Here is a 24,632-nt window from a genome sequence, read left to right on the forward strand (position 1 = left end):
AAGGTTGCGCCGTGTTGACATGTAACTATCCGCGACCGATTTGCCGTAGATTGACCCAAATGTCAGAGACCACTGGGCCAAAGCTTCCTGCCAGCTACCTGAGACAAGCACGATACGATACCGATTATATGATATGTGACGTGATATGATACACGATACCCATATGAGGCTTTCGTTATAAACCCTGCCATCACTCCAGCTACGCGGCTGGCTATCGCAGGTACGCCATATTAAATTTGTACGCGTACTCGAGGTGCGCTCAACAAAACGCTCGTGACTAGACGCCGAGTACACCACTTCCGTGGGCGAGACTCGCAGCCAATGAGGGTCGTTGATGGCGACGTCAATAGCTGATTGGCAGCTCGCTGGGCAGCTCACCTCCGCCGCCAGCAGTGCCGCCATCTCGTGAGTGTCGCTTGAGGCGCAGCTTGCGGCGGCTGACACCAGAGTCGGTCGACTTGGCCACTGCCGCCGCTCCTGACGCTGACTTGCCGCCACCCAGCCGGGAGAACACGGACGAGGCGGGGCGGCCGCCGCTACTGCCATCTGTCGTGAACAACGGAAAACAATGTCACAAACGCGGCAGCTGCAATATCAGCATCAGCGCCAAAACAGCTTGCAGGTGACAGGTCTGAAATATTCGATGGTATAGTTTCCTACTCCTACGTGTGCGTGCGTGTGTGGGCGTGCGTGCATTTAGATACGTGGAGTGTGTGCGTGTGGGGACTTTAATCTGCCAACCTTGATACGAAAGCGGGTCAAACTAGCGGGGGGGGGGGGGGACTCTAATCTATCAATCTTGGTAACAAAGTGGGTCGAACGAGGGGACAAAACCCATTCATTTTTATGCATTCTGGGCAATGTTTTATCACTCATCCCCGCTCAGTGCACCCGTGTTACGTCGTGAAACTCGACCACAACTGACATTTTCAGCAGACAAGATCCGACTCTTTCGCGAGACACCCCACAAACACACCGGTCAGTCCGGTTCGGAGGCTGCCCGTCCGCCTCTCTGTACGCTGGGCAGTCCGACGTACTGCAAACAAGATCATCCGCAAGACGACAGCGGACCGACTGCGGGCGACGCTGGCAACATCCCGGGGGCGAGCGCGGCCAGCGGTCAGCGGCCGCCGCCTGCGCCGGCCGGCGTCTGCGGGTCACGAGGCCCGGCGGCGCCTCACCTGGCTGCGCCGCGCCGGCCGGCTCGGCCACCACCACCACGCGGCGGCCGTCTCGCAGCTCGCGGCGCCGCCTCTTGTCCCGGCGCCGGTGCCGCCGCTCCTCGTCCCCGTCCGCGTCCGCGTCCGTGGCGGCGGCGGCGGCGGCGGCGGCGGCGGTAACGGCGCGGTCCATTCGGCCGCGGCCCTCCGAGCCTGCCGCAGCGGCGCGCCGTCCGTCAGCGGGGGGTAGGGCGGGGGCGAGGGCGGCGGAGCGGCTCGCCGTGCCGTGCGAGGCAGCTGATGACGACGAACAACATCCCTGACATAGGCCAGCTCCGGACCACACCACTCTGGACGCATATTACGTGCTCGAGTGAAGAGCCACACAACGGGCGTCAGCCTCCAGGAGCGTTGCTGGTAGAGGTAAGGTCACACCATTATCATCAGCAAAATGAGACCGTCATCTGTGTCCCACCTTATCACACACGACCATCTCCTTCTGGCGGCTGCAATGGGGTCATTTTTCATCTAACCTTCCGCCATCGGTGTCTGTTTTCACTTGCCTGTTTTTTTGCCATCCCACATCGCCATCACTCATCGCCGACTTCTTTCACATTCAAAACATCTTCCCCCCCTCCCCCCCCCCCCCCTCCCGCTCCCAGCTCAGGCCCTCCCTTTAAACCGGAGGGCCGAAGCCGGCCGGCCGGAGCGCACTCGGCGGCCGCTGAGCAGGCCGCCGCTGCTCACCTGAGGTGGCTGCCGGCCGGCGCAGGACCGGGCCCGTGGCGGTCGCCGGCAGCGGCTCCTCCAGCTCGGCCACCAGCGACAGCAGCTCCTCGTCAACGCTGAGCTCAAGCGCGTCGGCGTCGGCAGGTGGAGGGCTCTCAGAGCGTCGCTGCACGGGGGGCGCGGATCAGGTCCAGGCAGGTCAGCGGGTCCGCAGGTCACGGCATCACTCTAGATCACAGGGCTCGTTCACCAGGTCACAGGGTCAGGTCAGTGAGTCACCGGGCCCGTTCACCAGGTCACAGCGTCAGGTCAGCAGGTCACAGAGTCCGCTCACCAGGTCATAGGGTCAGGTCAGTAGACCACAGGATCACCAGGTCGCAGGGTCAGTTTAGCAGGTTACATGAAAAGGTCATCATGGCACATGATCAGTTCAACCGGTCACAAGGTCAGTCCAGCAGGTCACGGTCAGGTCAGCAGGTCATAGGGTCAGTTCAGCAGGTCAAAGGGTCAGTCCAGGTCACAGAATCAGGTCAGCAGGTCGCATGATGAGGACGGCACACGGGTCCAGTCAATTAATCATGGCATTAGCAGAACACGGCATCTGGGCAGCACACGGTGGCAGCGCCCGGAAGACATGTTGTCGGGTCTAGTCCGCAGCAGGCACCGACAGCGGCACGACAGCCTCATCTCACGTGCCGTCCCGGTCCACTCACCTGCGCCGCCGGAGGGGCCGGCTCGACGGACGGGCCCCGCAGCCGGATCGTCTTGGGCTGGCCCACCACCGGCCGGTTGCGCTCGAACTTCTGGCGGCGGCGCATCACCCGCTCGCGGTCCGGGCTGGGCAGCCTGCGCACGATAACCCGGCGGTGACGACACTGCGCTCGGAAGCTAGAGGTCTGGGTTCAATTCTCGTCGAAGGGAATTTTTACTACCGACGGTTTCCACGATATAACTTTTACTACCCAGGGTTTCCCTGTTAGAATTTTTACTACCTACGGTTTCCATGCGCCCCGGCAACCGCAGGGGTCAACACGCCGTTCGACCATCATTCGATCGTGGCACTGGGTCACCATCGCGCCGGGAACACAGCAGGGCCCAGGCCAACGTAGGGGAACGGGCAAACCCACATGTCTGATGGCCGGGTAGGATCGGTGGACTGGGGACTTCCTACTAGGCGCTCATGGCCCAAGTGAAACAATTCAGATTAGTCACCCTCAGCTAAACCAGAAACAAAGACGTTGAGGCCTTCAGCCTGAGGTCAGGAAGCGCTCTAACAATATTGAAGCCTCACATTGCGACAAAATCCATCGCAGTTTTGTGCCAATCAAGCAAGTCTGGACTTTGTTCGCCCATTTAAGTCATCTGACACAGCCCGCTCGGTCCTTACAGCACACGTCGCTGGTCTCACCTTTTCAGCCGTTCCTCGAACTCGGCTTGCCTCTTGGCCTCCTCTTCTTCCTTGCGCTTCAGGTCGGCCTCGCGCCGCAGCCTCGCCTCTTCCTGCTGCTTCCTCTCTTCCTCCTGCCTCCGCCTCTCTTCCGACCGCCTCTTCTCGTCCTCCCGTCCTCCCGTCCTGCGCTCCTCCTCCGGTCTCCTGGCCTCGTCGCGCCGCCTCCTCTCGTCGTCCGGTCTGGCCGGCTCATCGGCCCTCCTGCGGTCGTCGCCGGCGCCGGTGCGCTGCCGGTCGGCGTCCTCACGCTGCCGGCGGCGCCACGCCTCCAGCTGGCGCTCCTCCCAGAGGCGGCGCGTGGCGCCGCGGGCCCGGCGCGGTGGCGGCGCGCCGGCCGGCCGCCGCGGCGAGGCGCTGCGCCGCCGCGGCGCCGGCGCCGGCGACGGACTGCGGCGGCCAGCGCGCGGCGCGGGCCCGCCGCCCTGCAGCACACGCGGCCAGGTCAGACGGCCGGCAGACGGATGGCACGCGGCGGCTGACCAGCGACAGGTGGCCGGCAGGCCAAACGACAAACACCGGCGATGACAGCACCGCGGCAACAGGCAATAACAGCAGAGGCACGCACGCAGTGCAGATAACTGTCAGACACACGCTGGCGACGACTCGGGCGACCGCCCGCCAGGCGGCAAAACACTGCCGACCGGACGAGGACCGCAGACCGCGGCAGGCGGTGGTGCTGAGGCGCCGGCCGCGCCGGCAGGGCAAACGCAACACCAGGTACACCAGGTCTGCACACCGGCCGGCCGCACCACGCCACACATGGATGGCGGATCGCCGACACATCGGGCACCAACCGGCTACGGCGAGCGCCGTGCGGTCAGGACACATCACAGGCCCGGCGCCATCCGTCCATCCGGCACGCCACCACTTCAACACATTACAGAACCGGCGCCATCCGTCCATCCGGCACGCCACCACTTCAACACATTACAGAACCGGCGCCATGCGTCCATCAGGCACGCCATCACTTCAACACATCACAGAACCGGCGCCATCCGTCCATCAGGCACGACATCACTTCAACACATCACAGACCCGGCGCCATGCGTCCATCAGGCACGCCATCACTTCAACACATCACAAAGCCGGCGCCATCCGTCCATCAGGCACGCCATCACTTCAACACATCCGCACTGGGGAGAAGAGGCGGAGAGGAGCGGGGAGGTGGGGGGAGAGAGAAAGAAAAAGAGAGAGGAGAGAGAGAGGGAGAGAGAGGGAGAGAGAGAGGAGGCGGAGAGGCGGAGGCGGAGCGGCGGAGGGGAGGGGGGGGGAAGAGGGAGGATGCGGACCGTACCGGATGTTGGACTTCCGGTGAGCGGGCGCCGGCGGCGCGGGCCCACGAGCGGCAGGCGGGCCGGGGCCGGCGCCGGCCCTGACCGGCCGTCCCACGCTCCTGAGGGGAGGGCGGGGCGACGGCGACGGATGTCAGGATACGGCAAGGGGCTCCCGTGACAGAGACGACAGTGGAACGTTCCGGAGGGCGTAGTGAGCACAGCAGCGCTCGGGGGGGAGGGGACCAGAGAAGACAGGAGCGCCCGGAAGGACATAGTGACCATGCGATCACTCAGGAGGGCCCAGTGATGAGGAGAGCTCTCGGGAGGGGTGACCTCGTGAGCTGTCGGATGCCGTGATCCACTGGAATTGTTTAGGGTGTCTAGCCTTGGGTGGAGTCACAAGATCGGCTTGAGTTACCACCAACGGCGTGGAGTCAAGGTTCAGCGTGAAGTTCTTCCCCTAGCATTCCATGACTCAGTCAGCAACTATGTATGAAGATGTCAACACGAACCGACCATAAAAAATAATCCACCCAAACTGTGAAAGCGACGTTTTAAACACGCCCTAGGGTCCGACCAAGCGGCCGGGATTTTTCGTTCCCCTTTGAACCTACGCCCATATCAGTGAGGGCCCCAGCTTAAGTGCTGAGAAGCCGGCCTGCCCCAGCCGGGGTGCTGAGACACCGCTTCGCCCTAGCCTATGGGGCGCACAACTGACGACCGGCGGAGCTCAGGGGTGACGAGGCAGTGTCACAAACACAGCGGAGATCACGTGACACGCCCAATGGCTTCCACATGCCGGGAACGCAGCTGGATGCACGCAGAACCGACGTAGCGCGGCATGTGATTAGGACCTAGCTAGTTTTAAAGTAAAGTAAAGTCTAGGCTTTAACGAACAGTGTGGCGACAGCGGACACGATAACCAGTATCGCTGCAGGCAGCCTTCCAACGTAATAAAAACAACGGTTAACACCCGGCGGCCGCGCCACGTCCAACAATCAATCACTGAGGACCACCGTCCGCTTACAACACCATTGTCACTGCATCCTTTGCCGACGGCTGTCACGTTTGTACAGGTGACATCTGAACGCCTAGCTACAGTAAAGCAGCGCGTCCCTCTTCCAGTGTCGGTCGTCGAAAAGGCCGATACCGTAACAAGAGGTGACGCCGCGGACCACCACCGTGCTGTGAGCACCACCGCCGCCTCAGCAGCGGCGGCAGCTGGAGGCTGGGCTCCGGACCACGGCGGTCGCCTCACCTGTCTGATCGGCAGCAGCTTGCGGGCCGGGCTGCCCGAGCGGCGCCGCTCCGGGCTCAGGCTCGGCGTGCGCAGACGACGGCCGGCCGGCGGCGGCGACAGGCTGCGGCGCCGCGGCGGCAGCGGCGACCGGGACCTGACGCGAACGGGGCAAGGGTCAGGCAAAACAGTGATTAAGGCGGGCGGGTCCTGACCCGGGCAAGAGAGGGTCAGACACAACAGTGACGGGACCTGACACCGACAGGCAAGGATCAGACACAACAGTGACGGGACCTGACACCGACAGGCAAGGATCAGACACAACAGTGACGGAGGCGACCGGGACCTGACACGGACGGGGAGAGGATCGGACACAATGACGGCGCCTGACACGGACAGGCAAGGATCAGACACAACAATGACGGAGGCGATCGGGTCCTGACACGGACAGGAGAGGGCCAAACACAACAGTGACGGAGGCGAACGGGACCTGACACGGACGGGGAGAGGGTCAGACACAACAATGACGGAACCTGACACGGACGGGGAGAGGGTCAGACCCACAAGTGTTACCCTGGCCCTTCCCCCTCCCCATGTTACCTGGAGTGTCGGCCGGACCGGGCCGTGTGTCGGGGCGGCGTGTGGCCCCTCTCCCTCCCCATGTTACCTGGAGTGTCGGCCGGACCGGGCCGTGTGTCGGGGCGGCGTGTGGTCCCTCTCCCTCCCCATGTTACCTGGAGTGTCGGCCGGACCGGGCCGTGTGTCGGGGCGGCGTGTCGTCCCGCAGCGGCAGCCCCAGCTGCAGCCGCCGGATAAACTCCTCCTGCGTCAGCGGCAGCGGCCGGGGCGGAGACCTGTGGCCGGCGGACAGACGGGCACGTGAGACCACTTCGGCATCGGAGAACCCACACAGCGCACAGCAACAGCTAGAGCAGGCTGAGCAAGACATGACAATGACAGGTACATGGCCACGGTGACGCAGCGGCGACGATTGCCGGGGCATGAAATCTGGCAGGCGAGCACAGACCGCAACACGCAGACGCGGGCCCACTGAATTACTTATTATTTTTGGAAGCTTTAGGACGCATCAATGCATTGCTTCATGGGATGCCACCAAAGAAATACCACTCCCTGGGCACAAATGAGACCTCCAGCGGCCCGCTCCCACATTCAACCGCGTAACCCCCGCCTCCCCCAGGCCGTCCGCAGACGTCAGCCGCACCTGGAGAGCAGGGTTGGCGACGGCGGCCCCGGCGGCGGCGAGCGGCGGGCCGGCGAGCCGGGGTAACCCCGCGCCGGCGAGCTCGGGTAACCCCTCGCCGGCGAGCCCGGGTAACCCCGCGGCGGCGGCGGCGAGCGCCGGCTCGGCGAGGAGCCGTAGCCGCGGCCCGGCGAGCCGACGGCCGCCCGCTTGGCCGGCGGACCTGACGCCCGCGCTGGCGGCGGACTCAGGGCACGCTTGGCGGCCACTGCCGGCGGCGGCGTCCGGCGGGCCCTCGCCCCGTCAGCAGGAGACCGACGGTCCCTCGGACCCCCAGGCGGACTGCGCCGGTCCCTCTGTCCCGCAGGCGGACTGCGCCGGTCCCTCTGTCCCGCAGGCGGACTCCGCCGGTCCCTCTGTCCCGTAGGCGGACTGCGCTGGTCCCTCTGTCCCGCAGGCGGACTGCGTCGGTCCTTCTGTCCCCCAGGCGGACTGCGCCGGTCCTTCTGTCCCGCAGGCGGACTGCGCCGGTCCTTCTGTCCCGCAGGCGGACTGCGTCGGTCCTTTTGCCCTCCAGGCGGACTGCGTTGGTCCTTCTGGCCGCCAGACGGCGCCTTGCGGCCCCTCTGGTCGCCGTTGGTGGCGTCCCTCGTCTCGGGCCGTCGCCTGGCGTCCGCCTGCTGCCGGTCGGCGGCCGCCGCTTCGGGCCGCGCGCGCTCCCGCCGCTCCCGCCGGCGCTTCTTCTTGGCGTCCGCCTTGTCGGCCGGGTTCTCGACGAAGTCCTCGAACTCGGCCAGCATCTTGTCAAAGTCGTCGTCGCCCAGGCCCATGTCGATCACGTCCTCGTCGTCTTCCTCGTCGTCGTCCTCGTCGTCCTCGTCGCTGGCGGTCGGCGGCGAGGCAGCGGGCTGGCCGGCCGCTGGCGGTGGAGAGGTGTCGACGGCGGCCGGCGGAGGGGACGTCTCGGCGGCGGTGGCGGCGGCGGCCGGTGGGTCCTGCCCAGCCTCGGCCGCCACTGCTGCCGCCGGCGCGCCCGACGGCTGGAGGGGCGGCATCAGCACGGTGAGCGGACACAGTTCACTGCAGCACAGCCACGTGCATCGCACCATAAACCTGACAGTAGAGAGCGGTGTACGTCCGGACCATGAAAACACGGGCGCACCACACGGCCAAAACTCAAGACAGCAAACAAACAGCGCTCGTCTGGTAATCGGCGTCTGCCTCTAACGGAGGTGACTGAATATACTACATAATAGAGGACGGCTGCACACACACTGTAAATCAACTCGCTGCAGTGCTACGGCGCAGACCAATTTGGTGACACAACAGGATGGCTAACAGGGCCAAAAAAGCAGACTTCAACTGGTGTGCACTACCACCACGACTCGATATCCATTCACATTTTTTCCAACAAAATGATGTATCACACACCACAGATTCCTGTATTCCTGTTTGGACCCATGTATCCACTTGGATGCCACAGTTCCGCTGCCAGGCGATCCCCCCTGTGCCCGGGCTCCGCCACCGGCCGGCCCTCACCTGGCTGTCAGCGGGCGGCTCCGGCTGCTGTGACGTCACGGTGACGTCAGGGGTGTCCGGCGGCGCCTCCTCTTCCTCCTCCTCGTCCTCGCTGTTGGACCGGTCGATCCGGCTGAACTTGGAGCTCTCTGCCGGCGGGGACAGGGCGGCTCGGTCTCCAGGTCACCGGGGGCGGCTCGGCCCCGGCCGGCGGGGACGGGGCGGCTCGGTCTCCAGGTCACCGGGGGCGGCTCGGCGCCGGCCGGCGGGGACGGGGCGGCTCGGTCTCCAGGTCACCGGGGGCGGCTCGGCGCCGGCCGGCAGGGGCGGAGCGGCTCGGTCTCCAGGTCACCGGGGGCGGCTCGGCGCCGGCCGGCGGGGGCGGGGCGGCTCGGTCTCCAGGTCACCGGGGGCGGCTCGGCGCCGGCCGGCGGGGGCGGGGCCGGCGGGGCAGGGGACAACGGGGCAGGGGACGGCGGGGCAGGGGCCGGTGGGGCAGGGGACAGCGGGGCAGGAGCCGGTGCGGCAGGGGACGACGGGGCAGGGGACAGCGGGGCAGGGGACAGCAGTGCAGGTTAGTCCCCGGGCCGCACGGCCAGCCAGCGTCCCCCGAGGGAGGCGGCTCTGCTCACAGCGCCAGCGGCGCACCACGATAGCGGGGAGACACAGTGGGCTCACAGGCACGGAATGCGACCAATGACAATATCGCTGCCTGGATGCTGACCTCCTCCCCCCTCCCACCACAGGGTCTTTACTGCAAGGAAACTTAGCTGTAGGCTATACCATGACCATTTATCCACACAGTCGAGGGTGAGAACAACTATTATCTTACTTCTCTAGCCAAAAATAAAAATATTAATAATAACAATAATAATAATAATAATAATAATAATAATAATAATAATAATAACAATGATAATAATAATAATAATAATAATAACCTGAGAGAAGATTCAGATGTGGGGTCCATTACACACTTAAGACCAGTTATTGCAAATGCCATTCTACATTATGTTGGGAATACCAAAAGATTGTGAGGACTCAATCAAACAGAAATTCCTAAGAATATACTTTGACTGAATATGATACAGTTACTGCATTGCAAGACAAAGTTCGAAGGTCCTTGGAACTGTCCAGGTAGCCGACGTAATGTCAGATCATGGCCAGTGCCACAAGAAGTAAAACCAGACTTTGCTGCTCACCTTTCTTGCTTTGATTCTTCTCAGGTACTTGTTCATGGCTGCAACAAGAAATAGGAGATAACCCAACATGCATAGAGCAAACCAGCAGAGACCTCACGCACCACCTCGTTCATCGCAACCACCACATACCAAGTCGTCTATCACGACCATCACATACAAAGTCGTCCATCACGACCATCACAAATCAAGTCGTCCAACACGACCACCACATACTAAGTCGTCCTCCATGACCATCACGCACCAAGTAGTCTACAGCTTACAAACGCCGCGGACAATAGGCCTGAAAAATACCCCAGCTAATTAATCTTTCTACAGACAAGCATTACATTATTTTCGAACACATCACCCGCGGCCGGCACGTCACAGCACCCACAGCCGGCGCCGCGCCGTCCGGCGTCAGGCCGCAGCTGCCCCCGCCGGAGGGCGGCTCGGCGGCGCGCGCACCTGCGGCTGCGCTGTCGCTGTCGGCGCCGCTCCTGTCGGCCGGCGGCCGGCTCCTCGGCGCCTACCGGTACGATGGCGATCAGAGCCGAGCTGGCTCCCGCCCGCGGCGCCACCTGACGGACCGCAGGTCAGGTCAGGTCAGGTCAGGAAACATTCGCCGGAGCGTCTGCGCGACCGTATCCTCCGGCTGCGCCGTGGAGGGGCTGACTAAGAGATGGTTGGATGGATGGTTGGCAGCTACAGGTAGCTGGCTGACAAGCCTGCCCACAGGCCAGTGCAATGGGGGGTCAAGCAGGAACAGAGCACTTCACGCAATAGGGGAACACTACATGCTATGGGAATGACACAACTGAGCAACCATGAAAGTGTGATCAGATGTCCTCCAATTCATCAATGGGCAATCATCAAGTTTGTGATGGTTTGCACTAAAAAGAAGAAAAAATTAGATACATCATGAATGATTACAAAAAATGTTAAGCAGGAGTTAAGTCCGATTTTTAACCGTGCACCAAGCAACGGCACAGAATGCATGTTAAAGAGTGCTTCACATTTAACTGGGAGCTTTGAACTGAAATAGCCATCTCAGCGAGCCTTCAGTGCAGTTCAGAGCACTGCCCTTACGACCTAAACCATCCTAGAGTCTGTGCGAAGCGCTCGTGAGGATGTGCTTACTTTTGTAGAAAGTTATTTTACAGTTACACAAGAATCCATGACACCTTAGTAATGCTATTTGAATTCTACTATTTGATTGGTCATGCAGCAATCAGTAAAAGAAAATGCAATTGTCGAGTCGTTTACACGTGACTTTCGTGAGCACAACTTCCAGATATAACAGCTATCAATAGGCTCACAACCAATGTTTGCGATGTAATGGCCATCAATTTGCTCACAACCGGTGCTGTGCCATGTACGTGACAAAGAATGACATGTTGAGAGTAGCTCCACTAAACAGAGAAAATTATGTTGTCTAGAGCAGCCTTCTCCAATTAATAATAAACCATTAGTCATGTATGCTTATTTCATCACATCTGATACCTGTGTTAATATCTTCAAATGTGTATCATCCACTTAATCTTAAGACATGTGCAATACAAAATTTGTAACTGGCAACCTTTTATCTTGTCCAGCCCCAACAAGGTTGCTGCAGCCTCATTACAGCCAAAGCTCGCTGTACGGCCACCAGACAGGTCAGCTGCTGAGTGGCCACATAACCAGACAGGTCAGATCGCCAAACAGGTCAGCCACCAGACAGGTCAGCCACCAGCCAGCCACTGCCCGCCATCCACTGACCCGTCCCCGGCCGTGCAGGCCTCCCCGGAAGCCATGCAGCGGGCCCGGCCGGCCGCGCCGCCAGCGGCCCTCCCGCTGCTGGTGCTGCAGCAGCTGGTGCTGGTGCTGCAGGGGGTGCGGCTGCAACGGCGGCTGCCAGGGCGCCGGCACCAGCGGCGGCGGCGGCCGGCTGTAGATGAACGGCGGCACCAGCGGCGCCACCGCCGCAGGCACGAACGGCGGCGCGAGCGCGGAGAGCGCCGACGGCGCGGCGGCCGGCCGCGGCGCGCCGGGCGACGACTTCTTGGAGCGGAGCGCGGCCAGCCGCAGCGCCTCCAGGTCGTCTTCGGAGTCGGAGCCGGAGCCCATTGTGCGGTCGACGCTGGCGGCGCTCCGCCGACTGGGCAGCTCTATCAATGGTGCCGCTCTGCCGACTGGGCAGCTCTACCACTGGCGCCACGCCACTGATTGAGCGGTTCTACCACTGGTGCCAGGATGGACCACTCTGCAACATACACAGGCAGGAGCTGTGAGTTGTGGCTTATTCATCAGCTTATGTAATGAGGTGTGGGGACCTATCCAATGTGCTGAGATACATGGCAGGTGAGCAATGAACACATCAAACATTTCAGTATTCTTTTTGGAACAAGCCTATTGTTGATGAAGATGCATTAGGTGCAACATCTTGTCCAGTTCATGGAGCTTTAGAAGCATCATACAATGTTCAAATGCACCAAATGTTTAAATACACTAGTGATTAGTACTAAACACTAGTAAACACTAAATACTTCAGTCATTGCTATCATGAAATAAAGAGAATACCATGGAATGTATCTAGCTAGTACTGATATGCAAGTTTATTAACCCAGGCAATGCCACCCAGCATTTGCAGTAGCATACTAATATGGTCCATTTGGTCCAAAACCACTGGATACCCAATATCATAGTAATCAATAGGAGGAGAACTTTGTTGAAACTGGATGCTGCCAGTGTAAGGCAACTAAAACACTTTGATGCCCATGATTATTTACTGGACATCATATCCCCACTGTCTGTGATAAAGCAGGTTTTGGTGAACATAGTTCTGAAAATGAGCTTCTGAAGTTCATTGACACTTGACCATTCCATGCTGTGACCTATGTTGCAAGATAACTGCTGTGTCCTAACCAAATGGGTTTCAACCACTCTTCTCCCAATGCAAGGCCTATCTAAGAAAAAATTGACATCTTCCCAAATAGCTAACTAAAATTGGATAGGAGATTGGATAAAATTGGATAAAATCAATAGGAGGAGAACTTTGTTGAAACTGGATGCTGCCAGTGTAAGGCAACTAAAACACTTTGATGCCCATGATTATTTACTGGACATCATATCCCCACTGTCTGTGATAAAGCAGGTTTTGGTGAACATAGTTCTGAAAATGAGCTTCTGAAGTTCATTGACACTTGACCATTCCATGCTGTGACCTATGTTGCAAGATAACTGCTGTGTCCTAACCAAATGGGTTTCAACCACTCTTCTCCCAATGCAAGGCCTATCTAAGAAAAAATTGACATCTTCCCAAATAGCTAACTAAAATTGTTGACACTGGTTTAACAATAGATGTGAACATGGGATGAAAGGAACAGGCCAACACTTTTTTGTGCCTATAGATCTAGACCTGAATTTAGCTTTCCATCCTACAACTTACAAGTAAAACAAAAGTCTTCACAAAACAAAAAATATGCTTTAATCATGCATGCATTATGTACGGCCAAAGTTAGTTGGTGTACAGAGGTTAGTTAATTTTTGACACAACCTGCGCAATAACTGGGGATTTACCTACATTCTTGGCTACATACAAGATTTTGAGATTCCTCATCTTTCAGAAGAACAGACACTAACCACACTGGTTGTTATTATTGGTACCCTGTGTATGTTAATAACCTTTACATCATTGGTCAATATTTATGCTCTTTAAAATTTGATTTGGTTCACATACTTTTGCCTCTGCAATAAAGGTTAGTTACTACACATATATGAAAGGAGCAGGCAACAATTTTTGCAGCTGTGTCCAACCAGGCTAGAACAAAATGAATGGCAAAGTAAATTTTTGATGAAAAATGCAGCAACTATGACAAAAAATGACAGCCTATGTTACATCATTTGCTCATGCCATTAACTGCATAGTTATAATTTTTGCATCAATGACCACACTTGCCTAAAAAAACTGCAGCTATACATCAAACATATCTAAGACAAACATCCCCTTTTGAAACCTATGAGGCAGAGCAAAGGTTTTGACACCTACTACCATTTACCAATGAATGCTGTCAAGAGCCTCATCTGCATCACACAAACCACCACTAGAATTATGTGTCAGTGACATGCTCATGGAACAAGTATGTGACAATACCACACAACTAGCAACACTAAATTTTGAGCTTGTTTCTCCCAGAAATACAGGGTTTTCTTCAGGTGGTACATCTCCAAAGCTTGCCTTTTCGGTCCTACAAACCTTGAGAGGCACAAACAGACTTTCAGACCACGCGCTACATAATAAACCAAAATCTTTGAGCCACTTCAAACAGTGCGTCCCCAACAATGCATTATCGACAATGACAGGGAACGAGAAAAATGTAGATAAAAACATCTGGCTGATAAGGCAAAGGCCACTTATCTACCTTCCCAAAGCCGATCAAAATAGGACGTTTGACACGCTGAGGTTTGAATACCCACCTATAAGATAACCAACTGTGTGTCTTTATTCACGGCTTCTTCACAATGTACTAGTTATTCATCCGACAGACACCTGCGACGCGCTCGCAATGGCGCCTGTTCCGACAGGATTTCGGCGCATATAAAAGTGAATGTATAAACAAGAGAGCCGAAGGGGGAAAAGAGCAAAACCAGTTTCGCGTCAGTGACGTCATGAAACAAGCTGCGTCAAAATGTTTCAAGTTTTTGACGTAGAAATTATTTAATATCCTACCAGTTAGGATGAATTTAATAATTTGAGTATGGTATGGTGTAAAAACTTGTTTTTTATCTATAATAATGTATATCTATTTTTGATTTATATTCTGTGACGTCAAAAACACTATTTTTTGCAATTGTGGCGCTATAGCTACATACTATTGCTGGTTGTAGAACACATGAGGGAATAACTGCTATTTTGCAAGATTTGAGGGTTATGTTTCTATTGTCTGACCCTCGTTGATAGTTGGGAATGTGAGTGTAATCTGGCGCTGGTACGATGTCTTGGGTTTCTTTTCATTGTAGGAATTTCTAGGCAATGTGCATCAGCTAGTGTTAGTTGTCAGCATCATTTCACCAATGCAACATTTCCCTGCTAGTTGACGGGTATCGGTAGAGATTGATGTGTACATATATTTATAGGTGCCATGGTATATGTAGGGTGCTGTAAACCTAGCCTGATAATGAGATGGCTTATGACGAATGTAAGAATACGAAATTTTGTATTATGCTTGTCAGTTCCCAATTCCCAAGTCTGTAGTTTTTTGAAAACTATTTGCAATGGGCTTGGTTTCAGGATCAGATAAACAGACTTTATGAGTTAATCAAACAGATTTTTACTTGGATTTGCCCTTCTTTCTTTTTAAACATTTGGGGCTGGATTCTTTTAATTCAATGGAGAAGTATGGCCCTGATGCAGCCCTTGAGAAAGTAAAAATGTTCACTTATAAACCAGATATGTCTCTAAAGGCCACTTTTCAGATGATCAGAATGGCAGGCTGCCATTCAGTGGCAGTGTCACAGCAATATGTGGCTCAGAAAAATCTTAGTTGAAGTTTGGCTTTGAGCTGGAATTGCTCTACTGCAGTGATAGGGAAAGATTTGTTGCAACCAGCTATGCCTTATAGACATCCTTAGTCTGAAACCATAGCCAAAAATTTGGTCTAAGTTTTTCATACAAAAATTGTCCCGGCTTGCCTGAGATCCAGTCTATGCTATATGGGATGACTATGCCTTTAATTGTCCTGTTTATTGGTAAATAATTTGAGGCATCTTATTGAGTGCTTTTTTCTGTGTCACCTTACCTGTTTTTGCCTGAATATTCCTTGAGTTAGGATGCTCCTGAATGAGGTGGCCTACACTAACTAAGCAGGAAAGATGAATGTCCAGTCCGTTTTTTGTCAGTTCTTTTCGGGTATCCAGTGTTTTGTAAAATGAGCTTCCTTGGGATGCTGCTTAGGCATGCTATCAGATGGGGAAAATATGGAACCAACTGCATTGCCTCCTAAGTTCTGGTTTAAACATTGATTGAGGTCAAGGTCAAGTTGAGATATCATGCATTACTGAAAACTGAATGAGGATATCAGTTTCAGGATGTCATTCCTAGAAAATTCAAGCCATAGTGTGCTTCTGGATTGCAGTGACCAAGAATCCAGCATGAAAGGAAGGTATGCTGGCCACCACCAGGCTGCAGGGTATTTGGTTGCATTTAGAAGTAACTTCTGTTATTTTACTGTGAATTCAGTCAGTGATGCATATGTTCTTCCAAGTTTGCTCTCTAGGATGTTGTGGCTGAAATACTGAAGTCAGATCCTAAAATCTGAAACATAAAGTCAGTGTAGGTTAGGTGTTGATTCAGCTAAGTTTACAATTTATATGATGCTGATTTAAACATCTGTCACAACAATACAACTGATTATCAATGCAATATGAATGAAACAGAATCCAGCCGTAACCTGCAACCTTGACCTCTTGCCATGCCATACAGCAGTGGCCCGCTCCACTGACTGCACATATATTGATTCTTGTGCTGTGATTGGCTGGCACCATGTGACGTAGACGCCATCAAATGCCGTGATTGGCTGTTGCAGCACAGTGGCCTGGGCCGGTGCCGACCTGCTGGACCCTGGCAGCGATGGGGCGGACTTCGACATCTCCAGCTTCTTCAACCAGCTGACGGCGGCAACACCGGCGCCGGACCCGGGATCCGTACCGGGGTCGGGGCCGGGGCCGCCTGGCTCCAGCCAGCTGATGGACCGCACGTGTAAGGCTGAGCCAGCTCCGGCCCCCGCTCCCACTCCCGCCGCCCGCTTCCGCTGTCGCCGCCCGCCGCCCGCCGCCCGCCGCCCGCCGCCCGCCGCCCGCCGCCCGCCGCCCGCCGCCCGCCGCCCGCCGCCCGCGTCCAGTCCCGCCGTCCGCCGTCCACTCCCGCCGCCCGCGTCCGCTCCCGCCGCCCGCGTCCGCTCCCGCCATCCGCGTCCGTCCCCGCCATCCACGTCCGGCTTCTGCGTACCGGAGGAGAAATGATGCAAGTGCTTGGTGGCTTCAATGGAGCCTCATATCTATTTTAGTGCAACTTTAAATTCGGCCGAATTGAACGTTTGGTTTTCCCATGCATTGCTTTATTAGTGACTCCTCTGTTCCTCTTCGTAGTCGTCGGCCTGCAGATAAGATACGTGAGTGCCGCTTCCATCTCCAACTGCACGGAGCATTCCTTAAAAACATTCATGAAGCAACAAGCACGTCATGTTCTAGACCGCAACGTCGCACTTCGCCCAAGCGAGACTGGCTGAATGTTGACTGGCTGGCCGTGCCATCCAGGTGTGGCAGCTGAGCTGAATGAGGGGCTGTCGGCGGTGGACCAGCACACGGTGGGCGAGTTATGTGCAGCTGATGGCGAGTTATGTGCGGCTGCTGCCGAGGCCAGCGCTGCCGACCTGTCGGCCCTGCTTGGAGAACATGCAGAGGTAGGAGGGCTCCCGCGATGGCGTCGGACATGTGACGACGGCGATGGTTTAGATGTGCTTGATGTCTCATTGTTCTCGGTGCTAGGTAGATGCTAGGTACATACTCGTGTGGTGGAAGGTTGTGTTAGGTTCAGTCGGGTCGCTAGCTGTTGTTGCTATGAGTTTTCTCACTTTCCATCCAGTTGGGCGCCTGGTTGCTGTTCTGATCAGTCGCTGACTGATAGGCCTGGCCAGTTGCTGATGGTCTGTCTGCAGGTGGTCTGTCAGCTGATGGTCTGTCAGCTGATGGTCTGTCAGCTTATGGTCTGTCTGCTGATGGTCTGTGTGCTGATGGTCTGTAGCTGATGGTCTGTCAGCTGATGGTCTGTCTGCTGATTGTCCGCCCGCTCAGTTACAGGAGGCGCTGCTGGCTGCCACGGAGCCCGCGCCGCCCCCCGGGAAGACATTCGTTGTCGTTAAAAAACAGCAGGTGGGTGAAGATCATGATGCGATAGACCACTGATGATCATGCTGTCTTGAGCAGAGACAATATGATCAAACTTCAGTGACCGCTATCATAGGCTCTTATATGCAGTTCGTTTTGGAACCAAACTTCGGTGACAGCTATCATAAGCTCTTATATACAGTTTGTTTCGGAACCATTTGGTAACCAAATCCGCTGAAGAATAATTTGGCTGGAGATTAGTGGTGGCCAAGCATGTAGTGGTGATGGTATTTTCTGGTGGTGATGAGTAATGAGTGATGCGTAACCACTGTCTGATGATAGACGTAATCACGCCCTAATGCCAGCGGCCCATCTCTGTTTGTGTGCCTTCTATATGGTCAAACACAGTACTACACTCATTTTTTTCGGAACTTAATGTGGTCTGGACCCTACTGACCGCAGTGGTGGTCATGCACATGATCTGATCGAACAGCTGAGTAAAAATAATCTCGTCAAGTGGAACATTCAAGATTTAAAACACAAATTTCTTTGGGAGGGCTATCCTTGTAGTCTGTGCAGACATGCTTAATCCATACACCTAGATGTACATGTGCATCCTGTTCTGAAGGGTGTAGGGCTTCCGACGTTGAAGTTACATACTGGTGTACCTGGCAGGATGAATTGACTGAAGGACAACCTTGAAGCACAACCTTGAAGGATGAATCGATTCTCATGAATGTGAAGCCAGCAAGTCTAGAGTGCATGTGCTGGGAGGAATGTCCAGTGGGCACCTGATAGCAGTTTAGCTCTCTTGGTAATCGACACACAAATGACTGCTGTTCCACATATGGACTGATGGCACTCTCTCTGGAGCATCCCCAGCACCAACCGTTCCGCCGGCGTCGGAGGCGGCCCCTGTCCCGTCGGTCGGGGATGAGGCGTCCCGAGAAGATGCCGCCGGACGACGGTGACCCGCTGACCTTGTGGTGACCCGCCGACCTCTTGCCTTTGTCGGCAGCGGGGGTCCCGTCAGCCGGGGGTGAGGCGTCCCAAGAGGACACCGCCGGAGTACATTGACCCGCTGACCTCGTGGTGACCCGCCGACCTCTTGCCTCTGTCGCCAGCGGGGGTCCCGTCGGCCGGGGGTGGGGCGTCCCAAGAGGACACCGCCGGAGTACGATGACCCGCTGACCTCGTGGTGACCCGCCGACCTCTTGCCTTTGTCGGCAGCGGGGGTCCCGTCAGCCGGGGGTGAGGCGTCCCAAGGGGATGCCGCCGGAGTACGATGACCCGCTGACCTCGTGGTGACCCGCCGACCTCTTGCCTTTGTCGGCAGCGGGGGTCCCGTCGGCCGGGGGTGGGGCGTCCCAAGAGGATGCCGCCGGAGTACGACGACCCGCTGACCTCGTGGTGACCCGCCGACCTCTTGCCTCTGTCGCCAGCGGGGGTCCCGTCGGCCGGGGGTGGGGCGTCCCAAGAGGACGCCGCCCGAGTACGGTGACCCTCCCCCGGCGCCCCTCTCCGCCTACAACCTGTTCGCCAAGGAGCAGTACCCCCGGCTCAAGGCCCGATGGCGGGGACTCAACGTGCGGAGGGTACGTGCTCGGGGTGGGGTACGTGCTTTGGTGGCAAATGTTGGGTACGTAATGTTGTTCAGCGTGAAGGGTACGTGCTCGGGGTGATGGGTACGTGCTCAGGTTGAAGGGCACGTGCGCGGGGTGAAGGGTATGTGCTCGGGGTGAAGGGTGCGCCCTCCAGAAGGGTACGTCCTTGGGATGGAAGTACGTGCTCTGGGTGTAGGAGGCGCTGTTGGGGTACCGGATGTGGGCGGGTCTGAACACTGACCTGACCTGACCTGACCTGACCTGTCTTCGTCAGGCCGGTCCGAAGCTGTCCAGCCTGTGGGCGGGTCTGAGCCCGGCTGAGCGTGGCGTGTACCAGGAGCGCGCCTACCAGCAGAAGGAGCAGTACCGGCAGCAGCTCACCGACTACCGGCGGCGGGCGAGGTTGTGGCGCCGACGCCAGGCACAAGGTCAGTCAGGTCAGCAGAGACGCCGCGCGGCTGTGGCGCCGACGCCAGGCACAAGGTCAGGGTCGGGTCAGCAGAGACGCCGCGCGGCTGTGGCACCGACGCCAGGCACAAGGTCAGAGCCGGGTCAGTAGAGACGCCGCGCGGCTGTGGCGCCGACGCCAGGCACAAGGTCAGAGCCGGGTCAGCAGAGACGCCGCGCGGCTGTGGCGCCGACGCCAGGCACAAGGTCAGAGCCGGGTCAGCAGAGACGGCGGTGGGCGCGGCTGTGGCGCCGACGCCAGGCACAAGGTCAGAGCCGGGTCAGCCGAGACGCCGCGCGGCTATGGCGTCGACGCCATGCACAAGGTCAGAGCCGGGTCAGCAGAGACGCCGCGCGGCTGTGGCGCCGACGCCGGGCACAAGGTCAGAGCCGGGTCAGCAGAGACGCCGCGCGGCTGTGGCGCCGACGCCAGGCACAAGGTCAGAGTCGGGTCAGCAGAGGCGGCGGCGGGCGCGGCTGTGGCGCCGACACCAGGCACAAGGTCAGAGTCGGGTCAGCAGAGGCGGCGACGGGCGCGGCTGTGGCGCCGTCGCCAGGCACAAGGTCAGAGTCGGGTCGGCCGAGACGGCGGCGGGCCGCGGCCGGTCAGCCAGTGCAGGCAGGCGGCGGAGGGGCGGTGCATGCAGTAAGTGGAAAGGGGCGATGCGTGCCCAGTGTGTGATATTGGTTTGTACTGGGCCAACGCGCGCCAATGTGATGTGGAGTATAAATACGTTTGCATAGTATGTGAATGGGTGGTGTGGTAAGCTAGATTGAATTTCGACCCCCTGAGGTCACACTTGGCTCGTAATGTTATCTTCGGCATGCTGAGATGTACCAGCTGGATGGGCACATCTCACACACTGTACACCTCTGAGCTGGAGGACTGATTATGTCGTAAGGCGGTTTGCATCGGCCGATTGTGTCGTAAGTCGAATTACATCGGCCGATTCGGTCATAAGACGGCTTTCATCGGTCGATTCGGTCGTAAGTCGGCTTTCATTGGCCGATTCAGCAATGGGTCGGCTTGAACAGCGTCGGAATGCCGCGATTGACCTTGCCCTGACCCGGCAGCCGAGGGGGACGGCGACTCGACTGACCAACCCGAGGTCCACTCCGACGACGACCGCAACGACCTCTACTGCCGACTCTGCGACGCCTACTTCAGCAGCTCCCACAACAAGGAGCAGCACCTGCACAGTCGGCAGCACGTGCGCGTGAGTGTCGCCCCCCGGATCGGAGCGGAGGCGGCGCTCCGGCCCGCAGACCGCGCGCTGTGCGGTGTAACAACGGCGCGATGGGTCTCCTTGTACGACACGCGGACAGCGCTCTAATTAGAGGCGCGTCCGGTCTTGAAATCAGACATAATATTGTGTGTAATAGACTGGGACTGCGACTTGCGTTTGTTGGGGGCGGTATTTGTCAAGTTCGGACATCTCCTTGCGTGGTTTGCTCCGATGCTTATGTCTGTTGGCCGACGCGACCGTGTCTGTCATCTGTATACTGACCTGACCCAGCCTGCTCATCTGACCTGGACCATTGGCCTGATCTGCCTGCCGACCAACCCCTCCTGATAGCCAGACCCCACGTCTGCTGGCCTACCCCCGCGTGCTGACCTGCCCCCGCGTGCTGATCAGCCCCCGCGTGCTGACCTGCCCCGCGTGCTGACTTGTCTCCCGCGTGCTGACCTGCCCCCCGCGTGCTGACCTGCCCCGCGTGCTGACCTGCCCCGGCGCCGGCCTGTGTCTGCCGCAGGCCATCTCGCTGCAGGCGGCCGAGTGGCCGGCGGCGTCGGCCGACAGCGAGGACGAGCGCCCAGACTCGCCGCTCGAGCCGCCGGCGGACGTGTCCGGCGCGCTCGAGGACGTGCTGCACCAAACCGTCCGTGAGTTGGCCCCGGCCGGTGAAGACTCAGCGCTACCCAAGCACTCCTCAGTCTCTGGTGCCCGATGAAGTTTTAACGTACTTGATTGACAACCGCCATATTATCCAAACTGCGTCGATGCTGCTCGGAAAAAGTGGGACATCTTTAGCTGATCCAGTTACGTTTGTATGAATATCGTTGCACGAAATAACCCCGGTGAATAAATTCACCAAAACGCAGTTGTCGTGTGTACTTTTAGGCATTATCAATGATGTTATGCACAGTCAAAGGCCAGAAGCATGCAAACTACGGCTTGCAACATTCGGTCTCTGCAAACTGACGTTAAGGCTTGGCGCTTTGTCGTTGGTTATGGTGGTGTCCATGTGGTCCTCCCCACCATGGTTTCCATGTGGTCCTCCCCTCCATGGTATGCTGTGTCGGTTGTAATGATGTCCATGTGGTCCTCCCCACCATGGTGTCCATGTGGTCCTCCTCTCCGTGGTATGCTGTGTCGGTTGTAGTGGTATCCGTGTGGTCCTCCCCACCCTGGTATGCTGTGTGGGTTGTAATGGTGTCCGTGTGGTCCTCCCCACCCTGGCATGCTGTGTCGGTTATCATGGTGTCCGTGTGGTCCTCCCCACCCTGGTATGCTGTGTCGGTTGTAATGGTGTCCGTGTGGTCCTCCCCACCCTGGTATGCTGTGTCGGTTGTAATGGTGTCCGTGTGGTCCTCCCCACCATGGCATGCTGTGTCGGTTGTAATGGTGTCCGTGTGGTCCTCCCCACCATGGCATGCTGTGTCGGTTGTAATGGTGTCCGTGTGGTCCTCCCCACCATGGCATGCTGTGTCGGTTGTAATGGTGTCCGTGTGGTCCTCCCCACCCTGGTATGCTGTGTCGGTTGTAATGGTGTCCGTGTGGTCCTCCCCACCATGGTATGCTGTGTCGGTTGTAATGGTTTTCGTGTGGTCCTCCCCACCATGGCATGCTGTGTCGGTTGTAATGGTGTCCGTGTGGTCCTCCCCACCATGGTATGCTGTGTCGGTTGTAATGGTGTCCGTGTGGTCCTCCCCACCATGGTGCGCTGTGTCGGTTGTAATGGTGTCCGTGTGGTCCTCCCCACCATGGTACGCTGTGTCGGTTGTAATGGTGTCCGTGAGGTGTGTCATGTGGTCCTCCCCACCCTGGTATGCTGTGTCGGTTGTAATGGTGTCCGTGTGGTCCTCCCCACCATGGTACGCTGTGTCGGTTGTAATGGTGTCCGTGTGGTGTGTCATGTGGTCCTCCCCACCCTGGTATGCTGTGTCGGTTGTAATGGTGTCCGTGTGGCCCTTGCCGCCACGCTCTATAGATTCAGTGAGTGCAGTTCTAGCCGTCCCGCACAGTCATATGCTGCTGGCTTCTTGGGGGAGGAGCGGTGTACATGATGGCCGACAGCGACCATGTGACTCTGAACTCTGCCGCAGGGCGACAGGAGGACTTGGTGTCGTATCTGACATGCTCACCCTGTGGCCTTCGTCAGGGTGACACCAGGGGTGTGGTATCTTGAGTGCAATGTCAGAGAGTGGATGTGCGGTGGTATGACACAGTCACCCCGACCCGCACGCCAGGTCGCGAGCAGGAGATCCGCTGCCTGACGGAGGCCCGCGCGCAGCTGGGCGAGCAGCAGCGCCAGCTCCGGCAGCTGGCTGACGAGCTGGAGGTGAGTGGCGTGCCCCCGCCGGCTGGGCGAGCAGCAGCGCCAGCTCCGGCAGCTGGCTGACGAGCTGGAGGTGAGTGGTGTGCCCCTGCCCACTCGGTCACGGCCCACACAGCCGGTCAGAACCCAGGCCGGCCCTGCACGGGTCAGCAGAATGGCCAGGCGCGGGGCGTTGGAAAGACCAAGAGCATCACAGCGTCGTCAGAAATCTTGGCCGTCAATTTCGTGGCCTGCATTTGGAGTTAGTTCCTGTCGTGCGTATTGTGGGGATTGGGCGCTGATTGTTCCGCTAGCCGTCAGCTGTTGCCGTTACATTGTCGCTTGGGTGTCTGCGTTTTGGATGTGATACATGTGGCTGTGTGCTGCAGGTGCGCCACGATAGGGCGGCCATGGACCTGGAGTCGGAGACGTCACACAGTCGGCGGCTGACCGACCAGCTGGAGAACCTGCTGCTGGTGCCCACCCTGTTCGGCGTCATGAGCCAGTGGAGCTGCGACGCCCAGCCCGGCGGGGTCAGCTGACGCGAGGCCAGCGCCATCTCGGAACGGCCCGCCACACTCGCAGTTTGACGCCGTGCCGCCGTGCGGTCTGCCGTTGTCCAGCGTGCAGTTGGCTCAGTGCCTGCGAAGGGCTGATGCACGGAAGTGGGGTGATGTGTATCGATCTCAGACGGCATTTTGCTGTTTCGGTCTGCTTAGCAATGTATTACAAATGCTCACTTCGCTTTATCGTCCTTGCTGGTGGCCGTTGTATTTATGCGGTGATGACGAGAGCGAGCAGCGTTTGTTCCCATGGATGATGTGCGGTATTTAAATGATGTTTTGTTTTTGGCTTTTTGGTTTCTGTTCGCTGCTCAAGATTGTGCGTCCGATGACCAGACGCTGGGCCCATGCCTATTTCGGCGTCAATTTCAGTTCTCTTTTCATTTGCTTCCTTTCGTATTTCATCAGTTACGGATTGAGCGCCCTGGTGACAATGGGTGAGGCTCCGAACCAAACTGGAGACGCCCACCTCAAACTCGTGATCACTATCAAGTGTCACAGCCCAGACCGCGTACACAATGCGTGGGCTCCATTCAGTGTAATACAGCCTCGCATGGAACACAGCTGGCGAGCAGATCACGCTGAGTTCCCCAGCGTCTCGCGCGGCGGAGACGGAGCGGCTGCGGCGCCGCATTCGCTGCGAGGAGCTGCGGCCGCCGACGCCGGACTAGTCCTAGCAAGTCATGGGACCAGGGGGCGCTGACAGGCCGGAGGTCCCTCGGATCTCGCGCGCGTCCGTTCACCCCGACGTGGAGGCCGGGCGCACCAGACCCGCCCCCATCGAGTGATGCCGCCCGCTTGGCTGCCGCGCCGGAGCCGGGCCGGCCAGTGTTGAGGTTGCGACCTGCGTTCTGCTCCGCCATAGGTC

At 57.8% G+C, this 24,632-nt stretch overlaps 2 protein-coding genes and 1 long non-coding RNA gene across 5 annotated transcripts; 1 reads left to right on the top strand and 2 right to left on the bottom strand.

Annotated features, from left to right (window-relative positions):
• Window positions 1-343: 343 nt before the first annotated feature.
• LOC119093576 (vicilin-like seed storage protein At2g18540) lies at window positions 344-7,881 on the bottom strand. The gene is made up of 6 exons (XM_037216551.1): window positions 7,784-7,881; window positions 3,298-3,540; window positions 2,603-2,735; window positions 1,981-2,055; window positions 1,038-1,086; window positions 344-546 (listed from the first exon to the last, which is right to left on the bottom strand). Exons 1-6 carry the CDS (start codon window positions 7,879-7,881, stop codon window positions 344-346), a joined length of 801 nt encoding a protein of 266 aa, XP_037072446.1.
• Window positions 7,882-8,590: 709 nt separating this feature from the next.
• Window positions 8,591-11,565, bottom strand: LOC119091845 (uncharacterized). Its single transcript, XR_005093446.1, has 4 exons — window positions 11,506-11,565; window positions 10,216-10,328; window positions 9,772-9,809; window positions 8,591-8,718 (listed from the first exon to the last, which is right to left on the bottom strand). It is a non-coding gene; the product is annotated as an uncharacterized LOC119091845 (long non-coding RNA).
• A 3,050-nt stretch (window positions 11,566-14,615) lies between these two features.
• LOC119091782 (SWI/SNF-related matrix-associated actin-dependent regulator of chromatin subfamily E member 1-related) lies at window positions 14,616-24,048 on the top strand. Of its 3 annotated transcripts, none has more exons than XM_037214656.1 (11): window positions 14,616-14,694; window positions 15,807-15,887; window positions 16,311-16,483; window positions 17,041-17,186; window positions 17,578-17,655; window positions 19,053-19,205; window positions 19,489-19,651; window positions 20,736-20,878; window positions 21,417-21,546; window positions 23,134-23,225; window positions 23,591-24,048. In XM_037214656.1, exons 2-11 carry the CDS (start codon window positions 15,814-15,816, stop codon window positions 23,741-23,743), a joined length of 1,305 nt encoding a protein of 434 aa, XP_037070551.1. In that variant the 5' UTR covers window positions 14,616-14,694; window positions 15,807-15,813; the 3' UTR covers window positions 23,744-24,048. The 3 variants fall into 3 exon arrangements, with proteins under 3 accessions (XP_037070551.1, XP_037070566.1, XP_037070559.1); XM_037214671.1 differs by having other exon boundaries at window positions 19,489-19,642; XM_037214664.1 differs by having other exon boundaries at window positions 14,635-14,714.
• The last annotated feature ends 584 nt before the right edge of the window (window positions 24,049-24,632 follow it).

This window comes from Pollicipes pollicipes, unplaced genomic scaffold (assembly GCF_011947565.3).
Source record: "Pollicipes pollicipes isolate AB1234 unplaced genomic scaffold, Ppol_2.1 Scaffold_1600;HRSCAF=1878_pilon_pilon_pilon, whole genome shotgun sequence".
NCBI classification, from domain to species: domain Eukaryota; kingdom Metazoa; phylum Arthropoda; class Thecostraca; order Pollicipedomorpha; family Pollicipedidae; genus Pollicipes; species Pollicipes pollicipes.